This window comes from Silurus meridionalis, chromosome 8 (assembly GCF_014805685.1).
Source record: "Silurus meridionalis isolate SWU-2019-XX chromosome 8, ASM1480568v1, whole genome shotgun sequence".
Taxonomy (NCBI): Eukaryota; Metazoa; Chordata; class Actinopteri; order Siluriformes; family Siluridae; genus Silurus; species Silurus meridionalis.
In genome coordinates, this window is record NC_060891.1 from 19,103,570 (window position 1) to 19,122,153 (window position 18,584).

The 18,584-nt window shown below is 38.1% G+C and overlaps 4 protein-coding genes across 4 annotated transcripts; 2 read left to right on the plus strand and 2 right to left on the minus strand.

The window, feature by feature from the left end:
- The first annotated feature begins 308 nt into the window (after positions 1-308).
- Positions 309-4,965, plus strand: ddx24 (DEAD (Asp-Glu-Ala-Asp) box helicase 24). Its single transcript, XM_046856311.1, is given in 10 exon segments — positions 309-721; positions 1,129-1,910; positions 2,182-2,607; positions 2,685-2,838; positions 3,039-3,227; positions 3,229-3,549; positions 3,755-3,830; positions 3,912-4,100; positions 4,289-4,418; positions 4,510-4,965. Coding segments are annotated over 9 exon segments (2,487 nt in total). The 5' UTR covers positions 309-721; positions 1,129-1,138; the 3' UTR covers positions 4,740-4,965.
- On the minus strand, positions 4,745-6,480 carry LOC124390405 (ubiquitin thioesterase OTUB2-like). The gene is made up of 5 exons (XM_046856313.1): positions 6,008-6,480; positions 5,808-5,932; positions 5,648-5,732; positions 5,254-5,445; positions 4,745-5,175 (listed from the first exon to the last, which is right to left on the minus strand). Exons 1-5 carry the CDS (start codon positions 6,086-6,088, stop codon positions 4,963-4,965), a joined length of 696 nt encoding a protein of 231 aa, XP_046712269.1. The 5' UTR covers positions 6,089-6,480; the 3' UTR covers positions 4,745-4,962.
- A 912-nt stretch (positions 6,481-7,392) lies between these two features.
- Positions 7,393-10,732, minus strand: si:ch1073-416d2.4 (coiled-coil domain-containing protein 42 homolog). The gene is made up of 9 exons (XM_046856523.1): positions 10,420-10,732; positions 10,178-10,235; positions 9,137-9,313; positions 8,778-8,935; positions 8,583-8,674; positions 8,308-8,480; positions 8,075-8,185; positions 7,830-7,946; positions 7,393-7,715 (listed from the first exon to the last, which is right to left on the minus strand). Exons 1-9 carry the CDS (start codon positions 10,524-10,526, stop codon positions 7,506-7,508), a joined length of 1,203 nt encoding a protein of 400 aa, XP_046712479.1. The 5' UTR covers positions 10,527-10,732; the 3' UTR covers positions 7,393-7,505.
- A 671-nt stretch (positions 10,733-11,403) lies between these two features.
- Positions 11,404-18,464, plus strand: asb2b (ankyrin repeat and SOCS box containing 2b). The gene is given in 10 exon segments (XM_046856522.1): positions 11,404-11,558; positions 13,153-13,233; positions 13,465-13,628; positions 14,097-14,252; positions 14,760-15,005; positions 15,729-15,900; positions 16,374-16,642; positions 16,645-16,973; positions 17,413-17,560; positions 17,700-18,464. Coding segments are annotated over 10 exon segments (1,851 nt in total). The 5' UTR covers positions 11,404-11,439; the 3' UTR covers positions 17,867-18,464.
- The last annotated feature ends 120 nt before the right edge of the window (positions 18,465-18,584 follow it).

Sequence of the window (18,584 nt, forward strand, 5' to 3'; positions counted from 1 at the left end):
ATGAGGGATTTTTGTGTTTCCTTGTCCCTTCCCAAAATGGACTAGAAGTTAATGTTTTATGATAAGAGGTGTGTGACAGAAATATATGACTGGAAAAAAAATGTAGTTTTGCTGCACACAGCATCTATTTACGCCTTTAGTTTTTAGAAAAACGTATACATACAGTTCATATGCAGTATGTTTGGACAAGACCTTCTCCTTTAGTGTTTTTTGGCCATGTTGCATCAGATGAACTGGCCTCCATAAGCACATGATATAATCCAGTTGAGATGGTTTGGGGTGAGCTGGATTGGAGAGTGAAGGAAAAGCAGCCAACAAACTCTCAACACCTCTGGGAACTCATCAAGATTGTTGTAAAACCATTCCAGGTCACTACTAAGAGGAGGCTACTTTGAAGAATCGAAAATAAAAAAAAACATTGTTTTATTTAGCACGTTTTGGTTTCTTACATAATTCCAATTTATTCATAGTTTGGATGTATTCACTATTATTGTACATATGATGAATATATACTAAAAAATACATAAATGAAAAACACTGAAAGGGATGGTATGTTCAAACTTTTGACTTGACATTTTTGGGAGAACATCAGAAGCGTTTTTCGTGAAGACCTGGCAACCTCGACCCCTGTCGCCATTGCTACAGCAAGCGCCCTCGTGTAGCGCATGTGCACGAGGAATAGCTTTCTGTGTTATAGCTTATTACAAAAGTGAGCATTTTGGTGAGTATTATATGTCTTTCTTTAAGACATAACTCATTTTGGAATTCTGCTTTGTGTTAAACATCAAGGTTTTAAGAACGCACGTGATTAAATACTGTGTTAGTATTAGCCTATGAACGCCATCTGAAATCTAGACCTAGACATCTGAGTCTAATGTATTGAGAAACCTATATGACAATCACATGGGTAAAGTTTTGTAGCTTATCAGTTTTTGATTACAATGTTTGTTCCTTGATTCATCAAAGGGTCATAGTGAACACTGTTTAGGTAACTAGCAAGCTAAGACTGGTTTGGAAATCCTCAAAAGCAAAACTAGTTTAGTTATACCAACAACAATACGTAGTTTATTGAGTTGTTTTTTTTTTCTCATCTAACAGTTCTTTCTGTTGCTGCTCTCATTTCTTCAGATAAAGAACGATGAAGACCAAAGGCGTGAAGGCGACAAAGCGCTTTGGACCTTCCAAAAGAGGGATCCTAGTAAAGGGCAAATGGAAGGCCGTGGAGCTCGATCCTAGCATTTTTGCACATGAGACCTTGGGAGAAGTGGTGTGTTTTGAGGAACTCTCAAATTATTCCCTGGTTGACTCTAAAAAGGCCGGAGTCATCCCTGGGCTCTTGGAGGACAAAAAGAAGAAAAAAAAGAAGAGGAAAGCCACTGAGGTGGAGGAACATGCTTTAGAGGAAGATCAGGACGAAATGAAACATCTGTCATCCAAAGAGTGTCCTGCGAAGAAGAGAAAAAAGAAAACGAAGCAGTATAAGAGTGATGATGAGCTCACTGATGATGAGCGTGAACACATGGAGAGTTTGGCTGATGAAGGAGAGAGTGAAACACTACAAGACTCTGATGAGTACACTGAGCTTCCTGCAGAGACAACACAAAAGACCAAGAAGAAAAAAAAGAAGAGAAGGAAAAAGAAAGCTACAGAAAAATCATTGACTGATAATAAAGTAGACCCTGCTAATGTTGTTCTGGTTCCATCTAAAAGTAAATCCAAGAACTGGGCGGATTTGTCGAAACCAGCAGGTCAGGACGCCGATGTATCGGCATGGAAAGATCTCTATGTACCAGAGCCTGTGCTAAAGGCACTGAGCAAACTTGGATTTTCTGCACCTACACCAATTCAAGCTCTTGCTCTTCCTCCGGCAATTCGAGATCACCTGGACATTCTTGGTGCAGCAGAAACAGGTAACATTACAAGTGCATGGGAGGAAATTAGAAGCTTTCATTTGCTTTTTAGTGTTGATAAAGAGAAAGTAAAGTGCATTTGCATCTACATTTGATGAAGCTCTTTTTTATAAACGTGTATATTTTTACATAAACTATAATTACAATTGAAACAGCTGAAGGTTATTAGGCTCAGGAACTTGGAATCCTATATGACCAAGACAGCATTAAATAATGTCACCTGTAGTACTGATGTCTATATTGAACTTAAACTTTTGTCGTTGCTCTGCAGGAAGTGGAAAGACTTTGGCTTTTGGAATTCCGATCATCCACAGTATATTAGCGTGGAAGGAAACCCTTGACAGTAAAAACGCCAGTGAGGAACAGTCTGATTCTGTTGCAGAGGTGCATAGCATTTACTTGCCTTCAGTCACAGTTTTAAATGATGAACGAGATGAAACGAATCCTACAGAGGATGAAGGTATCGTGAGTGGTGAAAAGGAGGATGACGATTGCGGTTCCGCTGATGACCGTCATTGTCAAGATGAAGATGACGTACCAGGCGATGAGGAAGATGCACTCCAAGGCAAGAGCTTTACAACAAAGAAAGAAGAAAAAGACGACAGAAAACAGCCTTTGCTTGGACTTGTTCTTACTCCGACCAGAGAACTAGCAGTGCAAGTCAAGCATCATATTGATGCTGTAGCACAGTTTACAGGTCTGTGGTAGTGCAAGTTGTTACAATGGTTTGCTTCATGTGTAGGAGACTGTACTGATTGTGATCTCTTTACACAGATATTAGGACTGCTCTTTTGGTGGGCGGGATGGCACCGCAGAAACAAGACAGGATGTTAAAACGCAGGCCAGAGATTGTTATCGCAACACCGGGGCGTCTGTGGGAGATGATTCAGGATAAACATCCTCATCTGTGCAACCTAAAGCAGCTCAGGTAATGCCAGTGTTTCAATTTCACTACTCCTGTTGCATTCATTTGCCTTAAATTATTATTGTGTATCTTTTGCTACCCAATTAAAAGATAATACAGCCCTGTAACTGCTCATTTAAATGGTCAGTGACAGTGACTCTTATTAAACTATAACTATTCAAGTATAGAACAGAAGTATAACATGCGCTTAATGATCTCCTCAGGTGTTTGGTCATTGACGAAGCTGATCGCATGGTTGAAAAAGGTCATTTTGCTGAGCTTGAGAATCTACTGGAAATGCTCAGCACATCCCAGTTCAACCCGAAGAGACAGACCTTTGTGTTCTCCGCCACACTGACCATGATCCACAGCCTCCCTTCTCGAGTGCTACACAAGAAAGGAAAGAAGCTGGAGCAGCGGCAAACTGGAGCTGCTAATGGAAAAAGTAGGGATCAAAGGCAAGCCTAAAGTGATCGACCTCAGCAGGAAAGAAGCCACAGTGGAGACGCTGACTGAAACCAGGATCCAGTGTGTCGCGGAGGAGAAAGATTATTACCTCTACTACTTCCTGCTGCAGTACCCTGGGCGCACTATGGTGTTTGCCAACAGCATCGACTGCATCAAGAGGCTTAATTCTCTGCTAACTATTTTGGACTGCACCCCACTGCCACTGCATGCTAACATGCATCAGAAACAGCGACTGAAAAACTTGGAGAGATTTGCAGAGAGGGAGAGGTGAGAGACAATCACTTCTTTCTATATGTAGGAATTATTTCCAATACTTTCAGCCGATTCATAGTGTTTGGTACAATGTAGTATTTTTTTTATTTCTTTTAATACAATTTTAAATGTTCTTCACTTTGTACATTAGAATCTTTTTTTCAGACTCATATTAAGACCTTTTTAAATTGTGGACTTAAAATTGTCTATTCAAATATAGCTGTGTCCTTCTCACAACGGATGTTGCTGCTCGAGGGCTGGACATTCCAGATGTCCAGCATGTCATCCACTATCAGGTAACCATCACTTGCAATTGATTCTTTATATCTTTTGAAATTTGTGGCCTACTTGAATATTTGTGTGATTCTGGAATAAAGGTCCCCCGCACTTCTGAGACGTATGTCCATCGGAGTGGGCGTACTGCTCGTGCTGCAAAAGAGGGTCTCAGTTTGCTTCTGATTGGTCCAGATGATATGATGAACTATAAGAAAATCTATAGGACGCTGGGCAAGGATGAGGATCTTCCGATGTTTCCAGTTCAGAACAAATGCATGACTGCCATTAAGGTATAAATATTGCCTTCTATCTGTAAAGGGAAAATGGTTTAATGAAATCTCCGTGTACTTGTGGATCTGTGAAGCGAGTAATTACATGTATTGAGAAACAATTAGAATGTTTTTAATTCAGCTTTTTAGAACTTGACTAGGAAATAAAACTGACCTAAGTTGTAGGTAACCATCCTTCACTTCTACAGGAACGTGTCGATGTGGCAAGAAAAATAGAAAAGATTGAATTCTACAACAGCCGACAAAAGCAGCACAATTCCTGGTTTAGACAAGCGGCAGAGGAAATGGACATAGACCTTGATGATGACATGCTTTTGGGTGTGTATTATTGAGCTGTAAAAGTATTCTACATTGTTGTGTTGATTATAGGTCTCTGTTACCAGGTAATAATGTGATTTATACCTTGCAGGAGGAGGCAGGGATGAAGAGGATGAAACAGAGCAACAGAAACATGTGAAAGGCTTAAAGAAACACCTGAAGCACCTGCTGTCCCAGCCAGTCTTCAAAATCTACATGAAGACTAAATACCCTACTCAGATGGGGAAACTTCATCTGCCAGAGCTCATGTTGACACAAGAAACAGCTCTCATCAGTGTGACGAAAGAAAAAGACAAAAGCAAACAGAAGAAACGAAAATGAAAACAGCAGATCTAGTCATATTTTAATGTAAAGGTTGATGTAATTCTTTTATACAAAATGGCAAGATACATGAACTGTCTATGCATTTTCCTATTACATTTGTCAACCTTAACAGAAAAGTGTAAAGATTATTTTTGGCCATTTACATGATTTAAAAAAAAAACATTGGCTTGTGCAAAATGTTGGTCATCCATAAATTGTTCCAGCCTGTTGGGTCCAAGCATTATTTCCAGTGATCTCTGTGCTTGTAAAGAATGTCATAATGAGACGTCTTGTAAAGAAGATACAAGAACGGTTGAGATCCCTCAGGAATGGTGTGGTACGTAAGATGGCCATCACTCCCCTCCATGGATATAATACACAAACTAACATCCAACTCCTCAGATAACGCCAGGATCTCCACATGATCACATTCCATTGACATGGCTTCCACTTCCTAAGAAAACACAAGTCCATCATTGCATGGGAAATCTCATCTGATAACTGTAGGAGGTGTGATAGTGATAGAGCTCACCTGAGTACAGTAAACTTTAAAATTTGGGGCCTCCACAAAGTTTTGGAAAAAATCTGCTCGGCATTGTAGGTGTGCAGAAGTGAGCAGCCTCAGATACTGCACCATGCAGTCGGAGGTATCCTGGTCATTAAATAGGTCTAACAGCGTTTCTTCACAGGCATCTGTTTCGAGTCGATCCAGTACTCTGTTAAACTTACAAAAATAATAGCAATAGATTCTTTGTTTTATTTTTGTTTGTTTTGGTTTGTACCAGGGATCCTGTAGTGTAGTGTTCAGACTCTACACTGTCATTCTACAGGATCCCTGTTACAAAACAAAAAATATCAAAGAAAATAAAACAAAGAATCTATTGATACACTGTAGATAATAAGGTGTTTTGATCGTATGCACTTACTGCGTTGAGTAAACCTTCAAATGCACCTTCATCAAAGCCAGCTGAGAGCAGCACTTCCTGACTTCTCATTAGCTTCTCCCTGAATCTGAGAAATAAAGAGAATATAGACGTTATTGGTTAATATAGTTCCAAAGAAATATAGAGTATGAGTGGCATGTACCTTTCTATAGGGTGCGTGTGTTCGCTGTACAGTAAACTTTCTACAAGTGTAAAGCAGAGAGCCCTGTAAAAACAATTCCCATCTCCTTTTACTCTGCGGATGAACCCAAACTGCTGGCAGATGTCCTGGAAGACACAAGAAATAGATTGACATGGAGACAAGTATTATATCTATGGATAATTCAAGATCTCTATATATACCTGGTGTTTTTGATCTTCTGACGCTTCCAGTGTCTGAACTGAAGTTGCCTCCTTGATAGAGACCAATTTGGACGTGTCCATCTGAACCTGCGGACGGGGGGGTTGGGACTGCAACACCTCTTAATTGACGTCACACATTGCGCGAGACCCTCACGGAAATTCTGATTGTATTCGGTCGCCGAATTCAACATCTGGGTTTTGTCGACGAGTGCGAGTCGTTCCTTGATTTCATCCAGCATACATTTCCGTTTAAACGCTCACACTGTAGAGTTTTTAGACCTAAGTACAATGGAAGCGAATTCACCCGCAAAGAAAAAGCGCAGGATGAAGGTCTGAAAGTCGAGCGTGACAGAAAACAAATGGTAGCTTCCGTGATGACGCAAAACAACCTGCACGCCACGAGCCGAGGGCGTCTAGTAACTGCGTCCATCCGCGCGAGCAGTGTTTTTAGAAGATCTGGCCACCACCAGGATGTTTAAGCGCGTGCTTCTCTTAAAGAGGCAGTACGCTTTTAAAGGACAAAGTGATTCAATATAAAAACGCAAAGTGTAGATTTAACTGCGCTTTCATTTTTATTTCTTTCTAATTTTATTTTTTTCTATTTAATTTTTGTATGTTTATGTATGTATAATTATCTTTCGTTTTTAATTTTAATTTACTCTGTGGCCTGGCAGGGGGCGCCATAACCCACTTATGCTTTACTTGAACATAAAGCAAATTGGACATTTCGATTTGTGCCATTCTACATTTTTTTTAAGTTGTACATTGTTACAAATATTGTAATTACCAGTGAAAGGGGAAACATTAATTAGGATTTTTATTATAAAATTAAACCTCTTAAATCTCAGTTGAAACTATTCTGTAACTGAAACTAACAAGCAACCTATTTTATAGTTTACATGTTAGTAAATAAATCAAGGGATTGGTCATGTTTTGTGCTAAGGACTACATTTTTACCTTTGCTCTAGTCCTGTTGTCTTTAAAGGAAGGCATGAAAGTTATCATAGTTATCATGTTTGTTAGAAAAATGCAGGTGTATTCTTTGAACACTAAAGAATGTCCAGCTGGAACATAATCATGCTTCTAATCGCTGTGCAAAATGTGTTTTCTTTACAAACATTTCTTTTTCATTTTAAACATATCTGCTATAAATGGACATTCGGTGCAACCCAGATGAGGATGGTTTCTCTCTTGAGTCTGGTTCCTCTCAAGGTTTCTTCCTTATGCCATCTCAGGGAGTTTTTCCTTGCCACAGTCGCCACCGGCTCACTCATCAGGGACAAACTTAAGCTTATAAAGAACATGTTCACTTTTAATCACCACATTATCTGTGTAAAGCCACTTTGAGACAATGTTCATTGTTAAAAGCGCTATACAAATAAAAATTAAATGAATTAAATTGAATTTATTTTTGCTGAAAATGTACTGTCTAAAAAAACAATATATTGATGAAGCGATTGTATATTATCTCACAATAGTTTGTGTTATGAATAGTGTTTTATTGCATTGTCTTGGAGGAGCTAAGGAGTTCATTTTCGCTGGTTTTGCTATTGCTCTGTAGGTTAACATTTCTGGACGTGTTTACAGTTATTGCTGTTCCTTTTCTTCCTCTGTGTCTGCTCCTTTTCATCACTTCTGAAGTGCTGGAGTCTCTTATCTGCTGTTGCATTGCTCTTTTCTCTGTATCCATTGTCTCCAGAATGAACTCCTGCAGAAACAATTATGAACAGACTTCGTTTTTTGGGTTTTACCGCAATACAAATCATGTCATTGGCCAGGTGGATATCTCATTTGCACATTGTTTTCTAGGTATTTCTGATACCTTTATCATGTCCATCATGGTCAGCAAGTCCATCTCATTTAAAGGTCCATAGTGTTGCTGGTGGCATTGCTGCGCCAGATTTTTCACCGCTAGCAAAATAGTCCCAATCTCCTCAATCTATCCAAACACAAGGAACAAAGCTTTATATTAGACAAGATACAAACCTTTATCTGCATATTTATAAGTCTGTGTTACAATACATTTTAATGAATTGTACTGCAGAAATTATACATTAGATATCACACCTGGTCTCTGGACTGATCATGCTGAGTGTACAGGGTCATCTCCAGTTGTTTGTTGATTTCTCGTATTTGTTCCCATTGGCTCTGCTGTTCTGACAGTTCCTTAGTAGACATCTATCTCCGGAAATAAAATATATTGTAAATTCATCTGAGGCCATAAAGTTATGTGATATACTACATTTAAAAGTAACCATTATCACAAATTACACTTGCTCTTATAATTATATGCGACATACAAGTTTGCTTGTATTGTGCTCCAGTGTAATTGAGTCCAGGTTGCATCGGCCCTGGTCTAGTTCCTCTGAAAGGCTGCTGAGACGTTGCAACAAGTCCTGCTGAGTGATGGACAGGGTTTCGTGGCGTCTGATGATGGGCATCACCAAAGAATCTGAGCCATTCTCTGAATAAGCTGCAAATAACAACATGCAAGTTCTCATTTCTCATGAGCACGAAAGTCTAAAGCAGGTTCATTGTTGTACAAGGGTCACATCTGTATTGAAATCTAACCTACATTTTTTACTTTCTGGAAGTAATTCCAGAATCTTCACCATATACTCTTCATAAATCTTATATTTATCAACACGTTCTTTTAGTTGTTGATGCCTGTGGATAGGGAAAGAAATGACATGTAACAATATGTTGTATAAATAAGTACTAATATGAGACAATAATAGACAGAAATGATATATTTTTTACTTGATCTTACCTGATTTGAAGTTGCTCAAGTTCTTTTTGTAGGTTGGATTTCTCTTCCTCTCTGAGCTCATTCTCTTTTTTCTCTAGCTGGAATTTCTTCAGGGCACGTCGCCGCTTTACCTCATTATCCTCCACAAACCTTTCAAACTTCATTGCTTTTTCTTTTGTCTGTGAAAGAGATGCAATTCCTAATTTAATTATTCTTTTCTAAGGTTCGGCTGGTGTAGATATTTTATATTTAAAAAATGTGACCACCATTAATAATGTACTGATTTGCAGTAAATAACCTCGTGATAGCAGAAACCTCATCAGATAAAACAAGTAGTTACATCTAAGTATGAAAAAGTATGAATTTACTTGGCAACTTACTTCTTCCTGTTTTTCCAGTAGTGCTGCCCTTCTCTGTTCCAGAGCCTGCATTCGATCTTTGAACTGGAGTCGTTTCTGCATTAGCTGCCTGTTTACATCATCCAGCTGCACCTGTGTCCTCAGTATCAATGTCTTTTGGAGAGTGTTGACACTTGTTTTCAGGATTCTGTTAGATGACTGCACATTAGCACTCAAGGTTAGAGTCTGCAGAAGTATGTTTTCAACATGTGCTATCATGACAATTTTGTAAATATTGCTGTTTGCTCAAAATAGCCATGCAGAAACTTTCAAACAAAATGTCAATCAGATCCATCATTGCGCACCTATTTGTTTAATAGGGCAAACTCTATTCCACTGCAGCCAAAAATATCAAACAAAAATAGCATACCGTAGGTGTTGCTATGATTCAACCTCATTTAAGACTAAATTCAACTTACCAGCTTGTAAATATGTTTTTTTTCTCAGGACATTTAAGTAGAAGTATTTAGAATGATCTATTTTAATGTTACTTATATGTCATCATTGGGATGTCACAATGTTTAGAGGTGTAATAAATTCAATAATAAAAATAAAGAAAACAATGCAATGTGTTTTGATATGAACATATGAGCAATTAATCAATCAGTGTTTTTAATTATATTTATTTATAAGCTACAGTGTATTCTATATAAATATGCTTATATAGCTTATAGTTATAATCTATTTGTTATATAACTCATATAACTTTTATATAACACGTTAATGCATATTTTGTATATATTTGCATATCTTTACTCCAATACAATTACTATTAGAGACACTTTATGCTTCACAGATTAATTAGTTCAAGATGAATGAGAGGAAATTCCTGCGATTCCTCTCACCTGTCTCTAGGTCTCTAGGTATTCACATTTTGATCACCTGATGTCACTTCTACAGTTTAGTAATAATGTAAAAGCTCAGTACATAGATCTAAAAGCATGAGATCAGCACAACAAAGTGTGAATGGCATGCAAACCCAGAGTTCACTGTCTACTAAAGAGGTGGTGTAAACATGCATACCTCTGTTATGATGGGGATGAGTTTCACATTCTCTCCCTCTTCTTTGCTATGAGGAAAACTATGTAAGAAAACAACTATTATGCAAATTAGCTACATGCATTTCTGTGGTAATTCTGTTGCAAAGATATTTGCTACTAACTGAATACCCAGCTGTGTGTTTACGACAACTAAACTACATGCAAGTAGTTTTTTTCCACTTTGTTCATTTTAGCTTTAAAGAATACATGCACAAAAAATCATACCCCTGCTCTTCCAGCTGTGTTACAAAAATACTTTTCAGCCTGTTTTCCATTTTCAGTTGAAAACGCGGGTCATCCTTATCCAGCAAAGGGAGAGAGAGTGTATCCATTTTTGCTGAGGTAGCCAGCCTGCTTTTTTTAGTTGTTAAATTAGATTAGAAAAATATAGTCCACGATCCTTATAGTTCAATTTGTTTGAGGTCTCTCGAGAAGTTTGTATCCTTTCCGGGTTTTGTGTCCATCTGATCTTGTGTTGCACTGTTGCCAAGAGACCGTGGAAAGTGAGAGGGGGAGCGTTTTCCCATTGCCACAGCAACAACCCTGAGGCCTTCTCTCAATACCTTATCCGGCATTCTGCTGTGAAGAAACTACTACTCCCTTTAAAATGTGACCAGTTCATTTTAGTTGAGATCTATTTTGCCATAGAAAACACTTTATCACTCACTATTTGAAATTTGTCACTCACCTACCCACCATTTACCTAATGCACAAGTGTAAATGGTTCCCCACTGGCTGGATATTGTTGAATTGTGGATTATTCTTAAACTTTAATGGCATTTGGTTCTTTTCCAGATAAGTCTACAGTTACCTCATTTGGACAGTTGAGCGGTTAAGGGTTAACGGCCTTGCTAACGGCCCAGCGGGTGGGATTTCAACTCCACTGTCCAACATCTTAACCACTGAGCTACCACTTCCCCTTCTCAATACATGATTGAGTTCGTTCAACTTCAGTAACTGGTTCCTCCAGGAACACTGAGAATAAACTCTGTTTGGGAAGTCAGTATGTGCTTGCAATCATTTAATATTTCACTGAGCAATACAATATAACACGTTCAGCTACTGACATGTTAAAGCTTGATTAATGATTGATATTATGCATATTCTGCAGAAAACCAGCAGCCATGCCTTATTCCATTCATCTAATAATAACCACACTGTTCAGCTTTGCCTCTTTATTTAGTTTTACACGGTTAAGTGCATGGGTTGTAGTGCAGAGACAAATGAGCCTAAGCAACATTCAGCATGTCCTTAAAAGGTATTTGTAGCTCAGGCAGGGCAGCTTTTGGTTGTCAACTCAAAAAGGGAGTGAAAGTGGGTTCTCAGATGCACACATTTAGACAGAAGAACTGGATGAGACCAACGTGAGTACAGAGATTTGTAAAAATTATCTTTCGTCTGCTATTAGTGGTGGTACTTGTTTCATGCTCTAACACACAATACTGTGTGCAGTGGCTTGCTATCTTTTCTCATGCTGTATTTGTCAGCTCTAGAGTCAGCTACATACTGTCTTGTATGCATGCAGTGCAATAGAACTGATTGGCTTAAACAAACCACAAACATTACAAATGATTTATGACAGATGATAATCTATGGCATTACATTACAAAAGTTCCCATATAAGATTTTATCTAATGGATTAAATTATCTAAACAACCATCCGACGTGTTCGTAAGAAAGTGTGCTGCATTTCCAAATAATCCCCCCTTCTCCGCTAGATCAACTTGGGATGCTGTAAATGACATGGTATGGCTTTTAGAATGGTATTGTTTTTTACTCTCAAAAAAGATCCTAGCTCTTCCAATGCTAGATTTTTATGACAATCACTGCACCCAAAACATGGATTAATGTGTTAATGTGTTAATGCAGTGTTTCTGATTACACACTGTACAGTGGATATACATTTTTTTTTCATCTTAAAGATGTAGAAAGTGGCATTTGATATTTATCTTGTTATTTCTTTTATATTAAAAAAAATCACTGCAATTTCATAAGGGTGTGTAGACTTTTTTATACCCACTGTATATGGAAACTTGCTAGAAGTTTGTCTCTTGACAGTTAAGTTCTATCTTCAGAGGTCTAATTATGGGAAGGCCAATTTGTTATCAGCCCTATCTCAGCCTGCTGGCCTACTTCCTAAAATGACATGCAACATGCTTGAAGGATTGGACTGGGGAACTGTTAAATTACAAATATTTACTTATTATATTTTTTTTAAGGCAAATTCAGTGGATTGAACATATTTGTTGTTTGTTGTTGTTTTTTTACCATAAATAACTTTGCCCTAATGCCAAGAACTCTTCATCTCAGTTAAGCTTCTACTTTTACATTTTCTTCAATTTGTCCAAGAATTATGATAATATCACATTTTGCACAGCAATCCATATACAATAATATCACCTCAAATACAAATCTATTCTTGTCATTATATTAAAAACCTCATTGTGCAGGTTAGTTTCGTTTCCATTTCACTGGTAAAAATGACTTTGGATCACGTATACTTTTCACTATTGTAGTGAATTCGTAGGAAGCCAGGGTATTAAATGCGTGCCATTAGTGCCATTCACACACGACACTGTTGAATTTCTGCAGAGGTAATTCAAGTAAAGCTGGAGGAGGAAGACAGTGAGTTTCTCAAAGGTTCACCCTTCTCACCGTGGTAATCAGTTAAGCCTGCGCCGACACAACACACAAACCAAAACACGAGGACAATCCACGCCCACGCCATGATGTCATTTCTGATAGTGTGAGCTGCTCATAGATGGTAAACCTCAGCGGCCTCCCCCCACATGACAATGGCTAAAATTACCTCCGGCAACAGCTGAGCCCCAACACTCTCTTTCTCTCCGTCCACGCTTCTTTCTCTCTCTCTCTCGCATTTCTCTGTCTCTATTGCTTGCTCTACGTGAACATGACTCGATTCAGTTATACCGAATATCTCTCATTGTTCCGTTCCAGTGGAGTGAAGAGTCAGCGGCAGGGTTCTGACAGCGGCGCACGGTGCGAGGATCCCTCTGACGTCACGGGAGCACCATCACAGTGAGTCCTTTGTGTTTGGTTATTGTTTAATGCAGATGGTTTTTATTTGCCTCCATGTACAATGTGCATTATCCGGTTTCCAGTATAGACTTGTGGTGACACTTTAAATCACAGCTCTTTACTTTAGATCATTCCAGTGATACCCGATTAGATTTCTTAATTCAGACTACTTAATATGTCATGATGTCATGAAATCATCAAAAGTCAATCGACATATGTTGCATTTTCCAGTGAGCCCATAATGCTGGCAATAAGGAGAGGTGATGTACAGACAGTGACTGAACTTGCAACATCAATATCATGCATCAAAACCCACAGTGCAGAAGAAGACTGGACAGCCCTACATGAAGCAGCATACCATGGGAAAGCTGCCTGTTTAAAAGCTCTGCTTAAAGGTAAACATGTTTAGGACTTTTAAAGAAATAAGAATGAAAAATTTTAAGAAATGTTAAATCTCAAAAAAACGTTTATGCCTCTCGGACGTAGCTTATGAAAGCGAAGGCGGCTTGAGATTGCAGTGGAACAGAGTTTATTGCTATAATTGTTTCTGATGAATTTTGCATGGAAAGATAAACTTGCTCTGCAAGCTGAGCGACTGTTGTGTCTTTGCCGTTATCATCTGCTTTATAAAGTAGATAAGTTTAAGCTCAGAATAGTATTCTGTGTGTTGGGGGGCTGGGGGTTAGGAAATAGTTTTGACTGTCAGTGGTGGGGGCATTTCACTAGAATTTGACTACAACACTATTTGCCTTTCATTTATAAACTGAAAGGTCTTCACAAGGAAAGTATGACCCACGTATGTGTGTGTGTGTGTGTGTGTGTGTGTGTGTGTGTGTGTGTGTGTGTGTGTGTTTCCTGATAAGGTAAACCCACTTCAGTAGATAAGCGCACTCTCCAGGAGCAAACTGCTCTTCTAATTGCAACTAATGGGAAGCACCTGGACTGTGTGAGGTGTCTTCTGGAGGCAGGTGCAGACCCAGATATCAGCAATAAAAACAAAGAGACACCACTTTATAAAGGTAAAAGCTGTTTCATTCTATAAACATCAACATTTTGTGTTATAGGTGTGTGTGTTTGGTATACAAGCATTGTTAAACGGTGTGAGAAAGTTATAACAGAAATTTGTGCTTTACACTGCACATGTACTATTTACAAATGCGTGAAAAAGAAGTGTCTTACTAAGATCTTGGTCCAACAAGATTCACCAGAATAGATTTAGTGTCACTTAGCATAGATTCTACAAGTATCTGGAACTGTACAGGAGGGATAGATATCAGTCTTCCAAAAGATATTCATCAGTTGGTGAATTGTTTGTAGTGCAAAGAATTGTCTCAAAGGAAGACCAGACAATATGATTTGAATTGTAAATGCTGTAAATTTAGACATGTTTCATGTTAACATACATGTGATTAGCCAGAATATATTTATTACTATGTAGGTACCCTTTTTCTGTCAAGAAGAGGATCCAAATCAACACTAAATCCATTAATTTTTCCAATTTTTTTGTCTTCTGTCTCTATTATCAGCTTGTGAAAAAGAGAGCATTGATATAGTGAAGGTGATCCTGGCATTTGGAGGTTCAGTAAACCAGCGCTGCCATCGTGGCTGGACCGCTCTCCATGAAGCAGCGACACGGGGAAACACACAGCTCTGTGAGATTCTCCTACAAGCCAGAGCTGTCATTGATGCCACCAATGCTTATGGCATCACGCCACTCATACAGGCAGCTCGGCATGGGCGGACAAATATTGTGAACTTCCTCATTAGTAAAGGTAGGGGGGGATACTTTAGCATCACTGGTAGGGCTAACAGGAGGTATTTCAGTTTTAAAGTGCAGATGTAATATGCCATCGATTTGGACATTCATATTTAGTGTTCAATTTGCTGAGGTGGGTGACAGTGGCACCGTAAGATTCCTAGCCTTTTCTACGAATACAGCACACATCAGCTAATCAAAACTTTCAAATCAAGCTCAAAACTATTGAGCATTTTGTATAAACGTTACATCGGGTGTCTGCAGAAGATTTGCACCATGCGATATATGAGTAAAAAAAACTTTTACTATCCTATGGTACACTTTGTTTAAAATATAGTCACTATACTATAAACACACACACACACACACACACACACACACACACACACACACACACACACACACACACACACACACATATATGTATCTGTTTGTATGTGTATATAAATGCAGTTTATCAGATGTCCAATGGTTTGCCAAGGTTTATCAGATTGCTATGACCTGCCTATATACCCTTTTTGCTGTATATATAATACAGTAATAAGTGTAATATCAGTTTTACTCTAATAACTAACGATCATTAGATCTCAAAGAAGTGAACATCATTGATATTTTGTTACACAAATACAATTTTTCTGTATTTTAATAGTTTTGTTACATTGTTTGGAATAAATTTTATCTATATAATGTTGATTGGAACATTAAAGTCCATGAGAACACCTGTTTTCTATCTTCAAAGGTGCTGGTGTGAACCTACAATCATGTGAAGGGACTACGGCTCTAAGTGAAGCCTGTAAACATGGCCATACAGACACAGTGGAGTTTTTGCTCAGACACCATGCAGATGCAAACAAAGGCTCCAAAACTGGACTTCTGCCTGTGCACTTTGCTGCCCAGCATGGCCATGAAGAGTAAGCTCAATCATCTGCCAAATACGAATAGCTGTCTATTACCCATAAAAATGTTAACATTAATAATGTGCTCCATTCTATGGCTTTTAAAATAGCTGCTTCTATACAACTGGAGTAGAAGTTGTTGTTAGTGACAGGTGTTGTGTCAACAGTATGACATAACCCTACCGTGACTTTATGTCATGGCCCCTTTTTAGGGGGAGCAAAACATTTGTGTGATGGGGTTGAGTAGAAGAGCAGGTGGTGTGACAAAGTGCTTTATCTCAACAGTGCCTGCCTTGACAGGTGATGCAACAAAACATGTGCTTTAGGATGCAGCTGCCAAGAATGACCCTATTACTCAAGTGTTTTAAAGTTGCAAATCTTAATAAATATACTAAATATACTAATTATACCTATATACTAACACATAGGATGAATAACTAGATATTCAGTGAAGGCTAACTATTACTTTACTTGTTTAATTTTCCTAGGATTGTGTCCTTACTGCTGCCTGTCACTAGCCGTTCAAAGTTACGACAAAGTGGCATCACTCCTCTTCATCTAGCAGCTGAGTTCAACAAGGAAAATGTTGTAAAATTTTTGATTAAGTCAGGCTGTGATGTGAACGCAATGCTGTCCCGTGAACGCTCATCCATGTTTCATGATCACCGCAGCACATCTCTGTACTGTGCTGTTACAGCTGGTAATGGAGGAGTTGTGGACTTGTTGCTCAAAGCTGGTGCAAACCCCAACTTGGACCCCTCAGCCCACTTCTAGTCGCCCTACGCAAAGGCTGTTTTAGGACTATATCCACACTGGTGAAACATGGTGCAGATGTTAATGCTCATGTACCAGCTCATCCCACTGATTTTCCAGGAGTGCTGTTGTATACCCATAGCATGGAGATTTTACAGTATTTGCTGGACAATGGATGTGAGGCACAGGAGTGTTTCAGGTGTGACCATACAGACACCAGGCAAACTTCAAGCCAAAGCAGAAGTGAGGACACTGGCCAGAGGACTCACTCAATAATGGGAGAAATATTTCCATCGCAAACAGTTTGTACAGAATCAACAATCAGAAATCTTCAGGTAAAATTAAAATTTTGCCTTTGTAGCTATTAATTGGGATTATATGAATTAATGTGAAAACTTGCAAAAGCAGTGAAACTTCAACTGGCAATTTTAATTCTCCTGATAATTTAGTTGAAATCACTGATGAGTAGAATAAAAAATCTCCATAAATCACTACTAACTTCTTCCTGTACTTAATGTTGAAAAAATAATGCTAAGAAACTATTTAAAAAATGTTTTATTAAATTATCTACATGATCAATTTTGTCTATATATATATATATATATATATATATATATATATATATATATATATATATATATTACTGTGATAAATTCTGTGTTATTACTTTAAACAAATATGCATACACTACTATACAATTGTGCATAGTAGTTTATATATTTCATTCTTCTGCTAGCTAAATATTTTTTTCTTCTCTTTGTGCCCCACCTCCAGTTTTGTGAGTGGATTTCCTCTGTGAGCCATATGGCTGCACCTTTGATCAGCTTGCTGCTAGATTATGTTGGAAATGTCCGATTGTGTTGTAGAGTCATTGAACAATTAAAAAGCAAAGAAGAGTGGGCTGCAATTAAGGTAAAAGCATGTAAGTAAAAGTGTAATTTATCTTTTCTTTAAAAAACTATATATCGATTATTTTTACTTATCATTTACATGGACCTGGCATTATTAAAACATTTAACATATTCAATTATTGTGCTGACCTGTATAAAACATCTTCACAGCATCTCCTCGTCCACTGATGCATCTGTGCAGACTGAAGGTTCGTGAGCAAGTTGGTGCCCAAAGACTGACATTTTTAAATACTCTTCCACTACCAGGCAGATTGCTCCACTATCTGTACTGTTCACAGGACAGCAATACTGAATATACAGTCCTTAACCTCGGGTGAACTCAAACATAATTTGCAAGTTACTTGAGATTTCTAATTCAACTTTGTGAGAAGTTTGTATCAATCATGCCTTTACATGGTTGTGCACAGTTTATCTATTTATAAGAAGAGAAGAGAGAGAACATTTTAGGTACTTCTAATTTATGATGGTGTAATATACAATTGAAAGTAACCATTATCCACAACAAACACAAAGTGACAATTATTTACATACTTTGTACTCATTACACTGGAACAGAGAAGCTGAACAAGCTTCATGTGGGTTGTGACTGAAATATGTACACGTAATGTAAATTTTCTTTACTGAAAGTTTTGTTTTTAACATGTGATACGTCTGTGGTCAGGGGTTGGTAGTTTTTATCATATCATAGGCCCTACTTCAAGCCAAAATGTTCTTTCTCAGTGAAGTGCATTAATTATACAGGAGGAATGAAAAGAAGCCTGCTTGCTCTGAAATGTTAATATGAATATATTTGTGTGGAAGTTCTGTGCTGGTAAGGTATAACATGACTACAATGTAAGATGTGTGAAGAGGATGTACATGAAGCCAAACAATGAACTGTGAAAAAAAACATTGGTATTAAAATAATATTTTTAAGCTGGTTTGTTGAAAATTAATAATTTGAGGTAGCTGGCAGCCAATTCTAAACATTTTCACTATATCAATGTTTACATGTAGTATACTATCGCTGTATGGAATGAGCTTGTGTTAAGAAAT